The sequence below is a fragment of the Coffea arabica genome, chromosome 9e (genome assembly GCF_036785885.1).
Source record: "Coffea arabica cultivar ET-39 chromosome 9e, Coffea Arabica ET-39 HiFi, whole genome shotgun sequence".
NCBI classification, from domain to species: Eukaryota; Viridiplantae; Streptophyta; class Magnoliopsida; order Gentianales; family Rubiaceae; genus Coffea; species Coffea arabica.
The window spans coordinates 33,774,693-33,794,801 of NC_092327.1; the positions used below are offsets into that span (position 1 = coordinate 33,774,693).

At 34.6% G+C, this 20,109-nt stretch overlaps 2 protein-coding genes across 4 annotated transcripts; both read right to left on the bottom strand.

Moving 5' to 3' along the window:
• Positions 1–680: 680 nt before the first annotated feature.
• On the bottom strand, positions 681–7,666 carry LOC113709316 (uncharacterized). Of its 2 annotated transcripts, none has more exons than XM_027232060.2 (9): positions 7,516–7,666; positions 5,482–5,703; positions 5,148–5,236; positions 4,925–5,063; positions 4,063–4,137; positions 3,025–3,146; positions 2,858–2,933; positions 2,463–2,522; positions 681–1,242 (listed from the first exon to the last, which is right to left on the bottom strand). In XM_027232060.2, exons 2-9 carry the CDS (start codon positions 5,617–5,619, stop codon positions 1,114–1,116), a joined length of 828 nt encoding a protein of 275 aa, XP_027087861.1. In that variant the 5' UTR covers positions 5,620–5,703; positions 7,516–7,666; the 3' UTR covers positions 681–1,113. The 2 variants fall into 2 exon arrangements, with proteins under 2 accessions (XP_027087861.1, XP_027087860.1); XM_027232059.2 differs by having other exon boundaries at positions 7,092–7,656.
• Positions 7,667–9,329: 1,663 nt separating this feature from the next.
• On the bottom strand, positions 9,330–15,292 carry LOC113710307 (BTB/POZ domain and ankyrin repeat-containing protein NPR1). 2 transcript variants are annotated; one of them, XM_027233237.2, is made up of 5 exons: positions 15,168–15,292; positions 13,904–14,875; positions 12,116–12,869; positions 10,712–10,909; positions 9,330–9,828 (listed from the first exon to the last, which is right to left on the bottom strand). In XM_027233237.2, the coding sequence occupies exons 2-5, from the start codon at positions 14,453–14,455 to the stop codon at positions 9,566–9,568; spliced, it is 1,767 nt and encodes a 588-aa protein (XP_027089038.1). In that variant the 5' UTR covers positions 14,456–14,875; positions 15,168–15,292; the 3' UTR covers positions 9,330–9,565. The 2 variants fall into 2 exon arrangements, with proteins under 2 accessions (XP_027089038.1, XP_071921953.1); XM_072065852.1 differs by having other exon boundaries at positions 13,904–14,865; positions 15,168–15,282.
• Between the last annotated feature and the right edge of the window lie 4,817 nt (positions 15,293–20,109).

A 20,109-nucleotide genomic window follows, 5' to 3' on the forward strand; every position in this document is an offset into this window, starting at 1 on the left:
TTATTGGTAATATCCTTAAAAAAATGCTGTTCCATGGCTTTTCAAAGCTTTTAGGACTCCACAGCCAATTCATTTCTTTTAATTTACTTTCTTAGGCAGATTTTGGGAAACAATTGAGTGAAAACCCCTTTTGGAACCAACTGTAACTTTATGATCTCAAATTTATTAGCAAGGATATACCTTGAGATACAATGGCAAAGCTCATTGAAACACTTTGCAGGGGAAAAAAAAATGCTTAGGTCATAAGCAATTCTCACACTTCTTGACTCAAGCAACGCATCCTTTTCATCCGCTTGTGAGGTTTTCTTGTGGTAAGTCTCACTTGGAGAGATGGGTAGGGTGCTTCGGGGAAGGAATTGTAAGTGAGAAATTTTGAATTCAAGTTGTAAATGTGAGAGACTAAAAAAGTATTTCTTGAAAATGTGAAGGATCAATTCGATAATTTTTCCTTATCATTTCTATTTTTTTAAGCATAAATGGGACTATTTGGCTAATTTTAAACGTGAGGGACTAAAAAAAGTTTTTTTTTTTTTTTAATGTGAGGGACCAAATTGGCAATTTCTCCAAATGATAAACGGGCATGGATGAGAGTAAACGATGTTCAACACCATCAATTAGTACACAGTCTGCGCCTAGGGCGGGCGTAAGAAAGAGCAAAAATGAAATGAAATAGCAGAAGATATGAAAGAACCAGAGGCTCCTGCTTCCATGATTTTAAGATATTAACTGAAGAATAAAGATATACAAACAAAAAACAAGAAAAAGAAAGCTATCTCACTATATTCCTTCTCTTGCATAGAACTTTTCCATTGAAAAGTTTCCCTCCTCTGGTCCAGTACATGAACTGCAGTTACCTAAACCAGCTAAGCTTACAAGATTAGTGCTGTGCATTATAGTTCCCAGAACTCATTGGTTCACCATCCACATACAACATCCTAGCATGCATGAGTCTGCAATACCGTTGTGCTTCGATGTTTCTTCTAGCTTCTTGTTAGGCTCATTCGACTCTCTCTCCCTATATTCTGTGGGCATTCTCCTATAGATTTGTACAAGTAGGAACTCGAGGAAAAAATTTGACCGTGGTAATAGAAGAAATCAGAGTACTACTGTTCCTTACTGCTTCTTTGCTAACATTTTTACGAGCCCCTTGATAATTTTACCAAACCACATCAAATTCATGATAGACAGAGCGCAAGGCACAACAAATACTAGAAAATAACCAACTGAATGCATCTGGATGACCTGCAAGTAGTCAAGAACTTGTGCATTACCTGAAATTGTTCCACTGACAGATCCATAAAGCATATGGCATATAATATAACGTGCATGAAATTTACGTAAGACGCCTAGCATGGTTCAGAGGCAGAAAGAGAATAAATTGACAAACTGAAATGGAACTTAAATGCTCCCTCCATAATGCAGTAGAACATTTCTACAAACACAAACGAGCCTCATTCTCATTTTAAAGGACAATAAAAGAGATGTTCAGAGATGGAATCAGAGACATTCCACATCTAGCATGAGGACTTCTTGTCAAATGCCATTCTCATTACAATGAAATGTTGATGTTATGCAATATATATTTAAACATACATTTATGTTTTATGCATATAATTGTGAGGTTTGTTGCATAAAAACATACTTAATTTTTTATTGTTGCTCAAGTTGCCAAGAAATAGTTCTTCCGCACAAGTAAGAAACCTATGTATTTCTATGGCCACCCTTGTTCCATATGTAAGTACCTAACACTTTCTTGTATTAACAGGGTAATAAAGGAATTCTCAAGACAGAATTCATAGCAGCTTCACCACTACTCTTCAGTAGGACATCTTTCCCCACCAGTTGGTTTAGACAGAACAAATTATGAAAAATTATTTAGTTCTTATCTTTACATGCTTTTGAAGTTCTAGGTACGGACACATTTTTCAACTAATCATCTGTGACTTGTACACACGTCTCACCTGAATATCACAATAATTATATAGAAGCTCAAAGCATTAAGAATACGACCACACCTAAGCCATCTAAGCACAGGGATGCTTATGAATCTGTACAATTCAATCACATAGCAAAATGTCTTCCCATGAATGGAATTGTTAATAGACTACTCTAATAATAAGCTGTGTAATTGAACAACAATTTGGTTAAATATCAATCTTGGTCCTTCCTTTAGATAAAATGTTTTCTAGACATAACACATCTTCTTGAAAGATGTGACAAACAAGGGGTTCACAATACTCTGTACAAAGGAGTGGAAACAAAGTTTTCCAAGTTGACATTACCATTATAGTTATTCCTCTTATGAGAAGCTACTACTATTAGCATATGTAAGAGACTGAGTAAACAATTTTCTACTAGAAAGAACAGCTGATAAACATGCCTCCCTTACAAACCAAGTGGCCAAAGATTAGAATGCCAGAACAAGTTGGTTGAATTTGACTGCAAAGTAATCGTGGATGTACCTGACTATAGTGAATGTAAACATGGTGAAACATGTAAACAAACAACAAAATCCTTGCCATCTGCATTAAAAAATTCTTAATTTATCAAAGAACAACAATAATATATACAAAATTACTTAGAAAAGAAATGTCAAAAATAAAATATGAAAAATGAAATTAAGTTCATTAAGTGATGTTATTAATATTTTTGCTGAAGCAATAATTGCTAAAAAGTTTTCTTTATACAGAAAGACTGCAATTTGTGGATCAACTCATGAATAACATGACATGTGACCATTTTTATTAACTTTCCAATGTCATATTCGGTAAAAAGTGCTCAACTGCATAAGTTTAGAATAACGAAGAGTTAAGCCTATAATCAATCCAAAGGGAAACAACTAAATGGAACCACTTACCAGCCAGCCAAAAAAAATAAAGACACCGTTAATTAGGTAGGCATTGGACCTCTTCAATCCAGAAATATCAAGATGCCTGCCCAAAGTTACATATAATCATCAAATACAACATGCAAAGGCATGATACAACAATTAATAATCACTATACTTGTCTCAAATGAACCTACCATCTCATGTTGATTTCTGGGGTAGTCATTTCTGATATGAGGACCATGAATGTATAAAGCTGCCCCTCCCCAGTAAAGACAGAATATGCTACAGCAACTCCTGAAAGACTGTGATGGACAATCTGAAATCCAGCAGTAAAAGATTTGTCATTGTGAACATCGCTTTTTACATTGTCACATCCACATTTGTATCAACAAACTAGTGCATTTAAATCTATCCACAAATGCAGGGCTTTGCTTCTTATTACCCCATTTTATCTTGGTCTCCCAGTCATGGAAGAAATGAGAAAGTATTGCTGGGTAGTCCGCCAACAAGTCGTTCTAGAATAACCACAGTATACCAGCAGAAGCGTTCTATGAAGATACACTATGATTTAAATCAAAATGTATGAGTTTGAAATGAATCAGTATTGCATCCAATCAGAATTTTGAAAGCTTCATTTTCCATGAGATGCAGTAACTGGACCAGAAAAGTTAAAAGAAGAAACATAAAACCCAAAAAAAACAAAAAAGAGAGAGAGAGAGAAACTGGAGATGTGAGCTTGGATTCCTCTCTCTCTCATGCAAATGATAAAGAATTTAAATCTGTACAACAGTTTGGTCAGTTAAAAAAAAAATTAAATAGCGTTTGAAGATAAAATTTACAAAAAGCTGTCATAATTAAAAGAAATAGAAAATTTTTCTCAAGCTTGAAAGTGTTCTACACTTCACTGACAACTAGATACCTTTTCCAATTTTGATGGTAAATGCCTAAATTTATTGCATGCAAAGATATCCATGAAATTATTTTGTTCTCTTCCAACACATCCATCCAAATGATTTATAAGATGCAACTATCAATAAGCTTAGTAAGTTCTTATTAGCTACAATGAAATTACTTGTGCTGCCCATATAGCACAGGGCTTATGCTATAATTGATACTGTGCAATAGTAACTCAGCTAGGCTGTAATTTTTCTTTTCACATTATGCAGTATATCTTCTTGCTTAATCAGGAAATTCATTAAGTTTGGTGCTTATGCAAAGAGCTGTATACTTACATACTCTAGTCCACCCAAAGAAGGATATAGCCAACAAATCATGCCAAGGTCTGCTAAAAAATAACCAACAGATACCTGTCAAGCATTACAAGATAAGAAAAAGGTGAGGAAAAGCAGAAAGTAAGAGAAGAAGATTGAAGTCACTAGATGAAATACAGATAAAGCTCGATAGGAGCTTCCTTTCTCCAAATAAGATGAGAAAGAAAGCAGTTAGATTTAGTGTAGGTGTATCTCGTTCTTGTGACCTTTATCATTTACATTCAGTCCCTCTTTATGGTAACGGTTAACTGATTTAAAAGAAATTGCCTATTATAAACCTTTTCTGAAACTTCAACTCATGTATTTTGATGCAACATGAGAATTAAACAACAGGGAATTTCTTGAGTATGAATACACCAACTTTGACATAAACAGATTTGAAGGAGTTTACAGGTAGCTAGGTCCATGATGGCCTTCAGAAAGAAAAATTCTCTACTGAAGAGACAAAATAGTATGTGCCCTCATTACAAAATTGCCAATGTAACTAATTAAGACCGAAAGTTTAAAAAAAAATTTTAAAAAGTGAAGCCACTATTTAAAGTCTGAAAACTACAGCAAATAAAGCACATAATCCAATGAAGCAGAGCTTTGTTTGAGATTGTGCAACAGACTGTAGGTTGTGACTAACTGAAACTAGTATTATGCTCATTATTTGCATCAGAACTACACCCAATTAAATTAAAACTCGCATCCACGTAAGTGACTTTGGTTTGTTGTACACTAAGTAAATCACCAGAACTCAATTATAAAAACCAAAGGAAAACGTATGTTACGGTGAAACAAGATAAATGGTAGAATATACTCATATAGAAGAGATACTTACTCCTAAAGTGAAAGTTGATAAAGGCGAGCTTCGGAGTGTAATGAGGCCAGGATGATGTTCATCCAAGAACAGATCAGACCAAAATACAAAGTACAAGGACATGAAAGAAATAAAAACAGCATGAAGAGTAGAGACGCCACTGCAAAAATGTTGATATTGAGACTGTGAGAATCATCCAAAAGATGAGAAAACCATAAAAGAAACAAATGGACAAAAATGCTACCGGTTATTCCATTCAATCCGCTGGATTTTTGTAAGGCTGTTGTAGCTCCTGAAGTAAAAAGTGCTGATCAACTGAACAAGATCATAGAGCTGTAGAGGTCCAGAGGCAATATTTTAATTGGATGGGAAAAAGGGAAAATGGAGGCAAAATGCATTAAAAATGAAGTGTGAAACTAAGCTCATCCAGCAAAAACTATTGCCCTTTCACTTCATTAAAAATAAAAAAAAAGGGGGGGCAAGGATGTGCCAGCATCTTCACCAATCACAGTCTTCATCAATGGAAATAATTCACTTCTGCTCCATGAAGAAAACACGAGGAAGAGTCAATAATGTACCACTTTGAAAGCAAGTATGCCACCAAGGACTGACGAGTATGGGATAACAGGGTCCGACAATAAATAGTTCTTCACCAGCAGCTCAGCCTCATTTTGATAAGACTTCAATGTCATGGAGGTCTTTTTTGAAATTGCCATTACACTAATCAAAATGATAGAGTTGTTGATCTTTGACTAGAACATGATGATAATCACCAGAATATATGATAGCCACCCAGATTCCTACAGGGAAATTGGGAAAAATGACTGTTAGCATGGAGTGTGTTTAAAGCATGTGCAAAAGGTGCAGTTAGATGTCTGTTTCCCACGATTATGAAACATGAATGAAGCTAAAATAATGTATAGAAAGGTGCTGATGGCACTATATTGCATGCATTAATTAACAAAATTGAGCTTTTAGTTGATCTCCAGAATCTCAGTTGCTTTGCTGATAAAGATGATTAAAGAAAGAAAAAACTAAACTCAATTGTGTAGTATAACAGATATATCGTTAATCAACAAAAATGCATAAACATTTGTAACAACAAGCAACTAACCAAATGAAGATTAAGAAATATTATACAAGGACAGCATTAGTGTTACATTGCAGATAAAATATTTAACAATAAAAAGAAAAGCACACGGATAATCACAGAATTTTTGCAGCCTTCTCTTGAAACTTCTAAATGCACCTCACAAGTATCAGATCATCTGCCTATGAATTGTTGAAAAGATATAGATAAATTTGAAGGCTGACAAAGTACAAGTCATAATCCAACAAAACCAATGGTGGTGAAACAATCAAATATGTCTCCTAATACAGCCCATATGGTCCATGTACAGAGTGCAGAAACATTACTAATAGCGTCAGCACACATTCAGAGCAGATTTTATGAGGCAAATGCCCCCAGCACGAATGCGGGAATATTTACATGCATCCCTTCTATTTCCTATTTGACATTTTTGTCTAATAAACTTCAGCATAGTATTTTAACTTCAAGAGACACTTATAATCCAATCTCACAGATGGCAATGTAATCCATTTACATCTCTGGTAAAGTGCAAGTGTAGCTAAGTAAGGTTTGCCCCGCTTTGAGGATTTTGTATCTATCCAGCAGAAAAGAGTTTAATATTCTCTACAAATTTCCAAAGTGATGCCACTCAAATCTCCTAAACTGGACTAACTGAACATCTATAACAATTATCAAAATAAACAAATATATAAGCCGCTGAGATATTAACGAATATTTGAATGTCGTCAAAGTAGCAAAAGCATTCATTCGTTTTTTCCCCTTCTTCTTCTTCTTCTTTCTCTACCATTGCAGCATTTCTATAAATTCTTCAACTACCAATCAAAAAATACAGGAAATGAAAATATCCCAAGACTCGTTTTTCGACTAAAAATTGAAACTTAGAAATACCACATGGATCACATATTTCTACTTTAAACAAAATGGGAACCAAAAAAGGGAACATATTTGCAAAACGTAATCATATACAAGATCCCTGTCAACCAAAAATGCATTAACTCAAAAGGAATTACATCAAAACTCACATAACTCACTAGATCAGGAATCATAACAAACGGAGCATAATAACAAGAGAGGTACAGAACTGGGGGCGGGTCTTACAGAAAACTAGAGAGAACCCTTTTAGCAGATTCCAAGAATTAGCAGAAATGCGTCACATTCCACTCCAAAATGAAGTTAATTGATAATGCCAACTGGTTTATTCTTTCAGGGCCTAAGGAATGCAAGACGGATAGTAGAAAAGCCAAAAAGAATTTAAAGCAATGAAAAGGGCATGAGCTGGGGATGGTGCCTGGCCTAATCAACCCGTGAAGAAACGTGGGGTGCAATCAAATCAAAGAAAGAGATTTGTTTTGTTGTTTTGATGAAGAAACAAATGGGTATACTGCCTTTTGGTTTGTCGTATGGAAATCTCCCAATTCCCAACCACTGCAATGAATTATGTATGATTCATGAAAGAGAATTGAGAGCCGTGATATGAGAGATGGAGTCATTTAGTGGGGGCGATTAGAAAAAATATATATACATTGGCATGATGATTTTCCATCTCCATTGTCCCACAATGGCAATTACATCTATTGAGGCCAATTCAAGATCTAAGATCAGAAGACGCTGGTTGTGATTAATTTGAACCTTAGAAACTTTTTGACTTTCTTTTGCCGTGTAGTATGAAAAGAGTTCTATTACATATTGTTCAATTCAATCTAGCATATAATCGTCGTAGTCATTTTTCATTTGAATATTTATTTCTTAATTTGCTGATATGGATACAGTACATTTGAATATTTTTTTTTTATACATAATATAAGATAAAAGGTTCAAATTTAGAACTTTTCACCTACATCCCCTTATCTATCGTACATTTGAATACTTATTTCTTGACTTGTTGGTATTGTTCATATTGCATATAAACATTTTTTTTTCCGAAATTTTGCCTTATTGAAATTAAAATGTAAAATCAACAATTCATATCGAATTATAAGGATCCACTCTTGTGGTTTATCAGTGTGGGAGAGGGTGGGAAAGGTTGGGAAGATAGGTGGGGCTTGTGGTTGGGGTTGGATTATGGTTAGATTTCGCATTCCATCAGGCAAAGATATGAGAAAGTGGGGGAAAAGAAGTAAAGGCACATAGCTTGTTGAAGTTCAAAGCTAAAGAGATTGATTGGTTCATTGAGATTTGGGGGGATGTGAAGGAATTCCACTTTTGTGTGGTATGGAAATTATGTGATGCACCTTTTATCATGTTTGGTGTGATCAAGAATGAGATGAATGGGTGGTGTTTTCTGTGGTTTGGTGCAAGAGAAAAAATGGTAATTCTGCACCTAAAATATTGGCCATTTTACTTCCTCAAGTTGTCTTGTCAGAATGAATTACTTGATGTTAATGGTTAAATTGAGATCTTCTTCATTAGTTAAAACAAGACACATACTTATGTGAAGGTTAATATATATATATATATATATAATTGATGTTACTCAAACTTTATATGTTAGTAAGGGCATGGAGTATTAATACTTGTACTTTTGTCATAGTCAACCTATATTTCTATGCATTTTCTTGAAAGACATTTTAACATATCAAAATTTTATCTTACATAATTTGAAGATGGTTAAACCAAAACAACATATACGAAATGATATTAAATTTGTTAATATCAGTATTTTTAAATTTCTTTGTATCGTCTTACTTCTTCTCACATCCTTTTCACTCCTAACTGTCAAGTACAAGATTTGAATCCTGAATCTAACAGCAATGAGAACTCACGAGATTTGAATCCTAAATCTAATAGCGAGGAAAACTCTGGAACTATATCGATAAATTTTAGTTGTTAATATCAAATCTATTGTTAGCTCTTTAGTCATTTAAGAGTAACTGTTAATAATAGTTGACAGTTAAAACACTTTAACAAGAGACATAATAAACTTCCACTTCAAATGGTACTATTAAACACGGTTTCAAGACTCTTTTAACACTTCTTTGTCCTGCTTTAATCCCCCTTGATAAACACGGTTTTGACTGATTCTTTTAGTGTTTGTTTCCATACAACTGGTCAAACCATCCAATCTCTCTCTCTTTCTCCTTGTTTCTTTGGTTGGGTGAAAGCATCTAATTCTTTTCTTGTAAAACTGCTCATAACGGATTGATTGAAAATTTCAGAGTGACTTTTGAATCTTGATTTGACGGCAATTCCAATCCCAAACACATAATAATCAATTCGTTGGTGATGGAATTGTTTCTTTGGGCTAAATTTGCAAGGCAAATTCAAGCTACATGATAGCATATTAGTGTCACTATCTATCGCGTTACCTTGCACCTTCATAATTAAATTGCACAAAGATTCAGCATTCATGACCAATTTTCCCTTGGTCTAACTTCTGAATTATACATTGGCAAGTTAGATATCCAAAGGATTCGCTCTGAGTCCTGCAGCTTTTAACACTAAGAGAAAATTGCTCCTCAAAACACTTGCATACAAAACCATGGCTCAAGGGTGTCAGCTGCACTTCCACACAAAAGTACAAAACTATGCTTCAGGGTAGATTTCACATAACCTTTACAGGGTTGAACATGTCCTTACAGTTTCCTAGCTTTGCAATTTACACCTTCTATCAACGAAGACGAAGATGATGAGGAAGACAAACCACAGCGGTGGAGCTCAGCTTTGTCCTTGCTGAATGCCTTCTGAACTTCACCTTTGAGCTCCACGAAGCGCTGCTTCTTAGCTTTTTGCTCATCTACACTGCCTTTTTCAAGATAGAACAAATCAGGCAAGTCATCCTCCATGAATTTATCCAGCACTTGGGAGCAATGAGGGAAATAGCGCCGTCCTAGCTCAACTGTCAGCATGACAAATTAAAGAACAGCTGTTAACAAAAGAAGATAAAGAGTCGCAAAGGATGGAAGTGGACTATCTAGCTCAAGGGTCTTTGACTTTACAACCCCCCGGGAACGTAGTAGTGGTTTCTGAGAACCTCCAAAATAAACGGTAGTAGGGCAAACTCTTAAAAACTATTGAAAGAAATATGATCTCTAGTAATGTAATGTTTCTTGGATGGGTATGCAGCAAGTTCACCAAATATAGAGGCCACACTGTCATGAACAACATTACTGATCATGTTTCTACCACCAAACTAAAAACAGCAGTATTGTTGCTAGACATTTATCACCATTGGCATTGGCATTGGCATTGTCAAGTAACTTTACCCCATGCAGAGAAGCTATAAACTGAACTCCCTAGTTCAATTTTAGGGGCTTAAATACACAGTCAGAACTTTCTGAAGGAAAATAAAATCGGTCAATTGTGGCTTAACTTAACAAATATAACCAGATAAGAAAGACTTAAAAGAGTGGGGACTCTCAGAGATTCCAATAGACATAAAAGCAGTAAGGCGGATTCAACAAACTTGTCTGTCTACTTTTTATCTTTTTACCATGTTTGTAGAGAGAGCATAAGCATATGTTTGTGTGTAAGGCGCAGATGAACAACTACCATTTCCTTTTGTCTGCATTTGATCACTCCCACAATTGAGTAATAACTTTTCCTTTCATTCACAAGGTTGAGCACATTTACATCAAGCTGTAAGGTCCCAATCACTTTGTAAATGGGAACAGCCTCCTAACTTTCCAGACAAAATGGATGTTGGAGGGACCAAGATTTTTTTGAATAAATGAATGCACCAGTTTCTAGATTAGGGATGAATGCTTAGAGCTTGCATATACCTGTTTTTGATAGCACATCTATTCTTGAAAGGAGTCTCTTATTCTGCACCAACGGTGTCTCGTTCAAATCAACTTCCCTCAAGTTCCCGCTTGAACCTCTTGAAGCTAAAAGACCAGCAAACCCAGATGTTGTCTCAGCATTTGCAATTTCCATGGCTAATTTAGCTTCAGCAGGGAAGAACAATCGGGCAAATGCCACTGCAACATAAGATCAACCAATCTCTTTAGCCATTTCCAATCATATAAAACATTAAAAAAAAAAAAAAAAAAAAAAAAGCATAAGAAAATGAAAAAACTTGGGTGAAACAGGCTACTAAACTATAAAAGCAGATTTTTCGAATAGGTAAAATTACATATGATGGTAAGTAAGACTGAAATATAATAGCGTGTTAAAATCACAAAATTGTTTTAGATCTGAACATCTTGCACTAGGATAAATAACTCAGAATGCAAATTATGCAACCATACAAATCAAATTGCTTTAAACTATTGATGCGAATCAAAAACTCATTGTGATGCAGTCATAACATAATCATGAACGGCTAAACAAGCAGTCTCCATATAACTGATAAAATGTTAAAATGTCAAGGTGGAACAAGAAAAAGAACTATAAGAAAAGGCTACCAACAAAAATCCAACTTTTTTCTGTAACTCACAGGATGTTAGTTGTGTGAACCATTTTCAATGTACTTTACAGAAAGAAATAAGGTCTTCTTAACTTGCATAAGTTTCTGATTGAAAGATCACTCATTCATTAAACAAATTTCACAGAAAATAATACTGTACAGATAATCTGTACAGCACAAAAAATTTGATGTTCAATTGATGAGCAATAAAGCTTTAGAAGTTTCAAAAGGACTGTTGGTACCCGACAAAAGAGCAAACATACAAAAACATTGTAATAATTCACTCAATATGCTTGGGTTGAGGAGGGAATGAAGAGGAAAGCAAAAGGAATAGAGATGCATTACTGAACAAAATAACTCTATTTTTTAACTTAACTATATTCCCCTTGTTTTTCTCTCGGTTTAACTTTTAGTTTCACACTTAAGGCAGTCACATTGTAGCTCTTCAACTCCTACAACCCCTTGAATTCAAAGGGCAGCGAAGAATGGGCTTAGAGGAGTTGCATGCCCTTTCACTTGCTTCATCTCCTTCCCTTTCTTGCAAATAGGAAAAAGTAATGCATATACAACACCTTTTGGTTCTCCTCCTCTTCTCACTCTGACAAAATATAATCTGAATTTCCAAGGGATAGATGTAAAACAGAACTTTATGATAACTTCAAACCATTGACCAAAAGAGAACAAGCTTTTAGAGTTAAGGCCTACAATGAAAACTAGTAAATACCACCTTTGCCACATTAGAGAGGAACATATCAGCAGTCAAACACCAAAACACTACCTCTGTTTTCCAGGTAGAGCAGTCTCATTTGCAAGTCATCAGTCAGTATGAGGGAAGAAAATGATGCATCTCCAGCCACCGGATTCCTTAGCATCTCCCTCTCTAAGACATCAATGCATATCTTATCTTTACTTGATTCCCGCTCCAGGTTGATTTTGGCATGATAATCCTTTGGCCTTGTCAACCTCCTGCAAATGCTAACAGCAGTCCGCCCATCCAATGTTGTTTCTGATACACAAGCCCCCTTGGTCAAAAGTGATACAATAATGGATGGCTCCTTACGCATAGCTGCAATATGAAGTACAGAGTAACCCCGAGCATTTTGGAGGTTGACATCAGCCAAACTCAGACCAAGAAGCTCAGAAACAATCTTGGGATCACAATAAGCGACAGCATAATGTAGAGCATAAGCTTCATCTAGAGTTACATCAGACTCAGTCAGGAGAAGTCTGACAAGTTCAATATCATCAGAATCCAAAGCCTTGTGTATTCTCCTAATTCTCTTCTCATGCAAGTGATCCACTAGTACCACATTATCTTTTTCTCCTGCATCAGACTTCAGACGACATGATTTAATATTCTCTGCAATTTCACAAGGGATCTCTTTCTCAAGAGAGATGCTTTCAATGTCCGATCTTGAGACTCTATCGATACATTGACTGAGAAGCTGGTTTGATTGACAATAATAGGCAGCTACAAGTATTGGGATGACATCTTCAACAAAAGCCTTGCCAATGAAATTGAGAAGACGCCTCTGCAATCAAAGATACAAGAAAATTCTGTCAATATTGCAGAACATTGTCCAGCTTAACACTAATTGGTTACTGCAGATCCTTTTACAAGTTAATCAACAGAAGAATGTGTTCATCTTCTGAGCTATTTGATGACCCCCCCCCCTCTTCCCTGGGGCGGGTCCCCCAAAAAAAAACTCATCCACCCCAATCATTTTCTCCAAGAGAGACAGATTCCATTGACCTCTCAAGGAGAATATCACCATTAGGGCATAAATGCTCGAGTCTACACCAGACTTCAAACCATAGAAACTACAAAGTGGTCAAAGTACCTTAAGTTTTTCCTGAATAGTTTGGATGGAAATTGAAATTCAAAAGGAATTTCTATGTTATGGTAATTGATCAATTTCTGCCTGATTAGCTACAAATCTACCTTAAGTCCTTCCCTATGGGAATTGTTCAGCACTACAAAAGGGAGCTTCCAATAATTCAGTCTGAAGAGAAGTTACTGAACTAAGCATCACAATATGTCAACTTTGGATTTGATTTTTATAACTGTCAACTCATTATCCTGACAATTTACTATGTGTCATTTACTCAGAAACTAATACCTGTAGCCCAGTTAATTATCTCAGTGCATTAAGCAGAAAAGAAGCTCCATTTGATATTAAAAGCTTATATGTCAGACCTCATTATTCCCCATTTTAAATACTCACAGGATGAGCTAACCAACTGTGGCACCTTTGATAGTTAGGAATGAACAGTGAATTGCCTAAACACTAAATGCATCATTAAAATGAGTTGAAGAAAGGCAGTGTATAGATCAATGCTTTATTTTTATGTATAAAGCAAGGTAGTCAAGATTTAGACAGCTAATGATATCTGATACGATAAGTATTGACAGTATAATAGAAACATGTGAACTTGGCTTCCGAAAACATGTGATAAGCTAAGTATTGACAGTATTTACCATGTGAACTTGGTTTCCGAAAAGTCAAGGGCAAGAACAAAAGGGACAGAGATACACATTTGCAACAATCAATTGAAGATTATTAACCTGAAAGAGTGAGACTAGCTCTGGTATCTGAAAAATTGAAGATGCATACATCAATTCCACAGCAAAATCAATAGCAGGTCTACATGCATCATGGGCACACATGGCATCTACACATGTCGACGCCTCAACTGGGAAAGGCTTCAGCTTCCCAGTATACAAATAACCTAAGAAAATAAGAAAAGCCTCATATCTGACTTTACCATAAGGCAACAACTCCTCCATGGTGTACTTTGGTTTATCATCTTTACTGCCGTATCCCTTCTCTTTTCTGAAAAGATCATGAAAAAATTTACTCCTAGCAGCTACAATGCATCGATGGATGCCTATTGATATCCCCTCAACTTCAATCTCAGCATCACTATAATCACAGCCAGCCTCAGGCAACAATTGCTCCAAATTACTACTGAGCTTGCTCAAGCTAATCATCTGAAGAGCAGACCTTGCCTCAGAGGTACCACCAGAGGCGTTCGTGTTATAACCATCGGAACCATTTGATACCAAAGATGATGAAGTTAGACTTATGGATGATGATTGCTCAGCAGGACTACCCATTACTTTAGTTCACACATCAAAGCCTGATCATTTCATTACATATAGAATTCAACCCATAAGCCGATAAAACACTGCAAGGGAAAACAAACTCCATCTCGCCCTTCACTCAGCAAAGATCCAGTGCTAAGCTAATAAGCTACAATGCTTATCTCCTGATGAGCAGATAATTTCAAGCAAAGAATCCCAATTCCCAACACCAATCAGGCAGAGAATTTCTTCAGTCCTCATCCAAATTCTCCAAAATACAAAATCAGTTTCCTAAATCTAACCGTAAGTTCATCCAATTACTGAAATCTACCCAAACTGAAAATTTGAACTGAACTCATCAAAGCTTCAATCTTTGGTAACAAAACCACCACCATCCTCACTCGAATCACTAGCTTGACAGCATCATTACGCGAACTATTTATCTGACAAGTACTAACATTCCACCTAAATTAAAAACCAAAAAGAAGCCCAAAAAAAAGCAAAAAATTGCCAAAAAAAAAGAGGAATAGCTGTCACAAGAAATTATTCTGACAATGACCCTTTTGGGATTGAACCCAAATTTGGAAGATTCAAGATTGTGTTGCAACCCCAGAAGCTTAAGCTCTTGAGTAGATGTGATAATTTTAAACGGCAGCAGAAAAATTGGAAATTATATGCCACCAAAAAAGAGACTTAAGAATCAAGAAAAACGTAAAGAGAGGAAAAAAAAATGAGTCATAGATACCTGCTCTAATGGGGCCCACGAGGGGTCAGAAAAGAGAAGTTTCGTAATGAAAGACGACGACCACCACGAAAAGGAGGAGACAGCAGGAACTCTAGGTGGAAGTTTCTCACTTGCATTTTTCTTCTTCTCGCCAAAACTCGTTTAAGGATCGGGTTTTATTTTGGCTCAACCCGTATTCAAGCCCGATTACCCTTTTCTTTTTTGGTTTCCAAAATGAGTTAAGGGACTATAATAAGTTAAATGGATAACAAGTTTTGTGGTCCAAAATGAGTTTTCTCTCCATCTATGTGTTTTAACACACACATATATATATGTATACGTATAACATTTTTTCCTTTTAAGAAGAAAATTTTACAACTTTTATTCTCAGACTTTGCAGTTAGTAACATTGTATATAATCGATTTTATAGTTGTATGAAGTTTATTTGTTAGGTTTGCTAATTTTCTATTTATTTTTTATTTCAATGGCTCGATTGGGGTTGAGTTAAGGGTGTGAGCATATAAAATGGAACTTTTAAAATTTTATTTGTTGCTTTTTTAAAAAAATTTGAAGTCAAAAGTGGCATTGAGTGGAAGATTAAGGAACAACCTTAAAAAATTTTCCTTGCATTTAAAATTTGGTTATGTTAAAATTAGAATAAAAATTTTACATAAATCATTTAATGATTAACTACCATCCAATTGCTTTTTTGTTCTTTGCCAAATAGCTAGTACGTTAAAACAATTTGGAGAGGACATAGCAGAAGAATATTATAGTACATATTTAACTTTCTAATAAAACTAATTTTCACACACACACACACATATATATATATGTATGTATATGTATATATTTCCATTTTGCATAACATATATTAGTTTTAGTTAAGGATAAAATGAAATTGTTTTAGGAGCTACAACCTTAATATTGAAATATTTGATAAAGTTAAGATACATAATTTCAAATGAGCAGATTGTATTCTTTTTCTTTCTTTCTTTTTTTTTTTTAACACTACCTCGAACCTCAAAAGATTTAATAGTCTAAGTAGACACATAAACAATGCTTTTATTCACCATCTTCAACCTTAGATTTAACCAATAATTTGTCACTTGATTGATTTTCAGCACATTAAACATTTGTTTGATTTTGCTTGACTTACTTAGCCAATATATTATAAAAAGAATAATGTCCACTCGAATCCAACCCGGATTCGACCCACCCGTTTATTCTCGGGCCTTTTTGCCTCGTGTATTGGTGGGGTTCATTTGTCGGTTGTTACCTTTTATTTATCAGCTGAAGTCGGTAGGGTGACGCTGCGAATGACGTCACGTCACAGCGGGCCTTTGCTAACGTTTAAGAGCCACGTCAGTCCAACAATTGGTAATGGGAATGGAAATAATGTCGATTACGTCAGTCTTGTGTTATATTTCATCCCCAGTAAAATTAAGGGATAATTTCAGAGACCTCCCCTGAGGTTTATGATAATTTCACCGAGCTCCGTCAAGATTTGCAAAATTATACCAATCTCTCTTGATTTGATAATTTTGGCAACCCAGCCCTAAAATAACATTGACTTGATCAAATTTTTAAGCAAATACCCTAAAATGTCCTTGTGTAATGAGTTTTAATTTCATTCTCTATACAATTATAAACTTATCTAGTAAAGAAAAATGTGTCCATGTCTATGCCTACTATTTAAAAAACAACTGTAATGTTAATTTTATCAATATGATAAGATACTTTTGATGGTATTTTACTATGGATTTAGATTTGAGCAGAAAGTGCTGAAATAATTTTTCTAGAATCTATGAAATTTTCAAGCAGTGGGTTATCATAGTTTGGCAATGGTTTTAGGCCATTATTTTCAATTTATTTTTGATTTTAATACCAAAAAAAACACAAATCAACGAAAACATTGGATCACATATAAAGGTAACTCGTGTAAAAAATTACCAGCTTGACATTTGATTACAACAGAAACTGGAGGTAATATTGATAGTTCTATAGTTTTGTTAGCAAAAAATAAAAAGAGGAAAAAGAAGAAAAAATAATTTTAAAACTCATTCTTAGTATAAATATACCAAATAAGGAAATTTCATTAAAAATATTTAAGGATCATACTATCATTTTAAATGGCACGAGAGGTATGTGTAATTCTTAAAATTTTGAGAGAGCTAAGTGAAATTGTTAAAAATCTCAAGAGAGGTTCTGAATAAAATTAGAGAAATATTAACATCACTCCACAAATGATAATGAAAATGTTACTAACAAAAAGTGAAGTGTCATCAATAATTCGTTAAAATTAAATTAGGCTAAATTGATCAAGTGGGCTCGATTCTTCAAATATGGTGAACTCTTTCATTTTGTTTTTCTTGAACAATTAGAAGTTCAGAATTCGTAGTTATAATTGTCTTAAGTGGGTTAATTTTGTGGACTAATTCAGCCATACCAAGATTATTTTACACATGGGGGGTTGCATGCATTATATCGTTTACAACATTAAGGATTTGACAATCTTTGTTAGATATACCGTACACGAATTTGCAAACTAGTTGTGCATTCGAATTTTCAACTTAAAGCTACGTCATTCTTACAAGATTCCCCTTTTTTTGGTAAAAATAATAATAATAAATGAGTGAGTTTGACTTCGATTACTATCATAAGATAAGGCATGCCCAGAATCAAATATTACTTATAGAGATTCTTACAAATCGATTACAAATACAATTCTCACATCAACAATGGGATTCAAACATATAACATTTTGTGAAGAAGTGGCTCGTTCTTACTAACTAAACCGGCTTATGTTGACAAATTTTACAAAATTTCGAGAGTCGTTTCTCACTGTACATATAGGGCAGTAGGTATAATTATGCAATTGGATTTTTTTTTCAAATGTGAAATGTCAATATACTCAAATACTTAATCTGGGAGTTTACTTTAGACAAGAAAACAAAAGAAGAAAGAAGTTAAATTATGAGAGAGAAAAGAATAAAAGAGTATCCAATGCTGTTTGGGAATTTTGGAAATGAATGGGAATGATTTTGAACATTTAAGTCATTAAAAATTTATTCAAAAGCTTTTTTATTGACAAACTGGGTATTTTAGAAAAATTAAATAAGCTGCTAGCAACTTTCTCTCATTTTCTACCTGAAATTGGATGGAAACATTTTTTTTTAAACTGTGGCACTACTCTTATCCCTCCAAGTCTGCTGTGTCCTTTTTCTCTGTCCCCCTTAGAACTCCTGAATGATAGTAAACTTAAAGTTCACTAGGATTGTATTTTTTTAAGAGTTATTGGAGAAAAATTATTATAACGCCATTTTAGGATATGGTGTATGTGAGATAAGAAAATGATTATAAAATATATAGAAAAAATATTCACAGAAAATGAAAAAAAAAATTCTCCAAAAAGTGGTTCCTTTCTTTTATTTTCTGCCCAAATCTAAACCACCAAACTACGCCTAAGATTTAAGCATGAGAGGATGCAAGAACTGTGATCTGGGGGCAAAACTGCATAAGTATACGTTGGGAAGGGCAAACCAATAAACTTTAAGAAGTTTCCGAGAGGGACGAACTACAAATTTCAAAAATTTTAGGGGAAGTTCTATGATTTCTAGAATCTTGGGAGTGCAACCCCAAGCATTGTAAGCTTTCGTTTTTTTCCACCCAAGAACTTTTCGTTTTAAACATTGTGAACTAATATACATAACAACTGGCCATTTCTAAACATCTAAACATCTGTGCATGATCTTTCCAAAAACACACACAGAAAAGAAAAGATTTAGAAAAAAAAAACACACACACACACACATAGTTAAAGCACCTATCTTATATTTTTTGGAAAAAAAAAAAAAAGAAAGGACAAATCATGGTTGTTGATATGCAAAGCACAGCAAGGATCTCCTCCACATTGAAAAGAGCAATTCACTGCCACATTGATAACCACAAAGTGAATGCTTATTAGCACTTAACTGTAAAGTAGCCTAGTGATTACCACTTTTAATTAATCAAATTTGACACATGTCATGCAATTAAGAGATTGATTAGACACAAAAACATCCTCACAATTCAATCTTACTCGTAAGATCAAGGGCTACTCGCCGTGAATCTTGCTCACAGTTTAATATTATTCGCATGTCTTGATTTGGATCTATGTCGACAGATCTCATCATTTTTATTGGAGCTTACAACCGTTAATTAGCAGATTTGACGATTGCAACATGCACAGAATGGGATGCAGCGATTTATTCTGTGAAGAGATGATTTTAAAATTGATAGTACTTTTTATATCTGTTCTTAATTTCTCATGTCTTTTGTATCTGTTAAATTGCAGATCTATAATTTTAGTGCATGTTTTTTCTACTATTAGGGCAATGATGTATATCAATCGTGTTGGATGATTTCCAGCAATCCATTAATGAAATATGTTTTGTTATAAAAAAAAAAACTTCAGACTAAAAATAGCATGTCTAGTTTCAAACTATACATTTTTTTTGGTACAAGAGCTTTCTCTTTTTTCTTTTTTGACTAGACGGGTGCATTTTCATACACCGGTGAAATTTTCAGGAAATTCTGATCAAGAATATAGGCTCCCTTGACGGCTTGACCTACACCTCCAGAGAGGTTTAAAGCTCACTCTAGACGTAGTCGGTTGGTAGGAGGGGCTTCAAACTATACATTAAGTAGTGCAAAGAAGTCGGTCAAAGTACCAACTTGATGTCTAAATTCTATTGGAGCGGTAATAATGATGGACCATCTTCTTCTTTCTTTTTAAAGATTTTTACTTTTCTCTTCTTTATTTTACTATGATAACCGCATAATGAATGCTTATTAGTACTTAATTGTAAAGCGACTTAAGATTACCGCACTTAATTAGTCAAATTAGACATGTGTCATGCAATTAAGAGATTGATTAAACTCAAAAACATCAGTATAGTTCAGTCTTACTTATAGGATCAA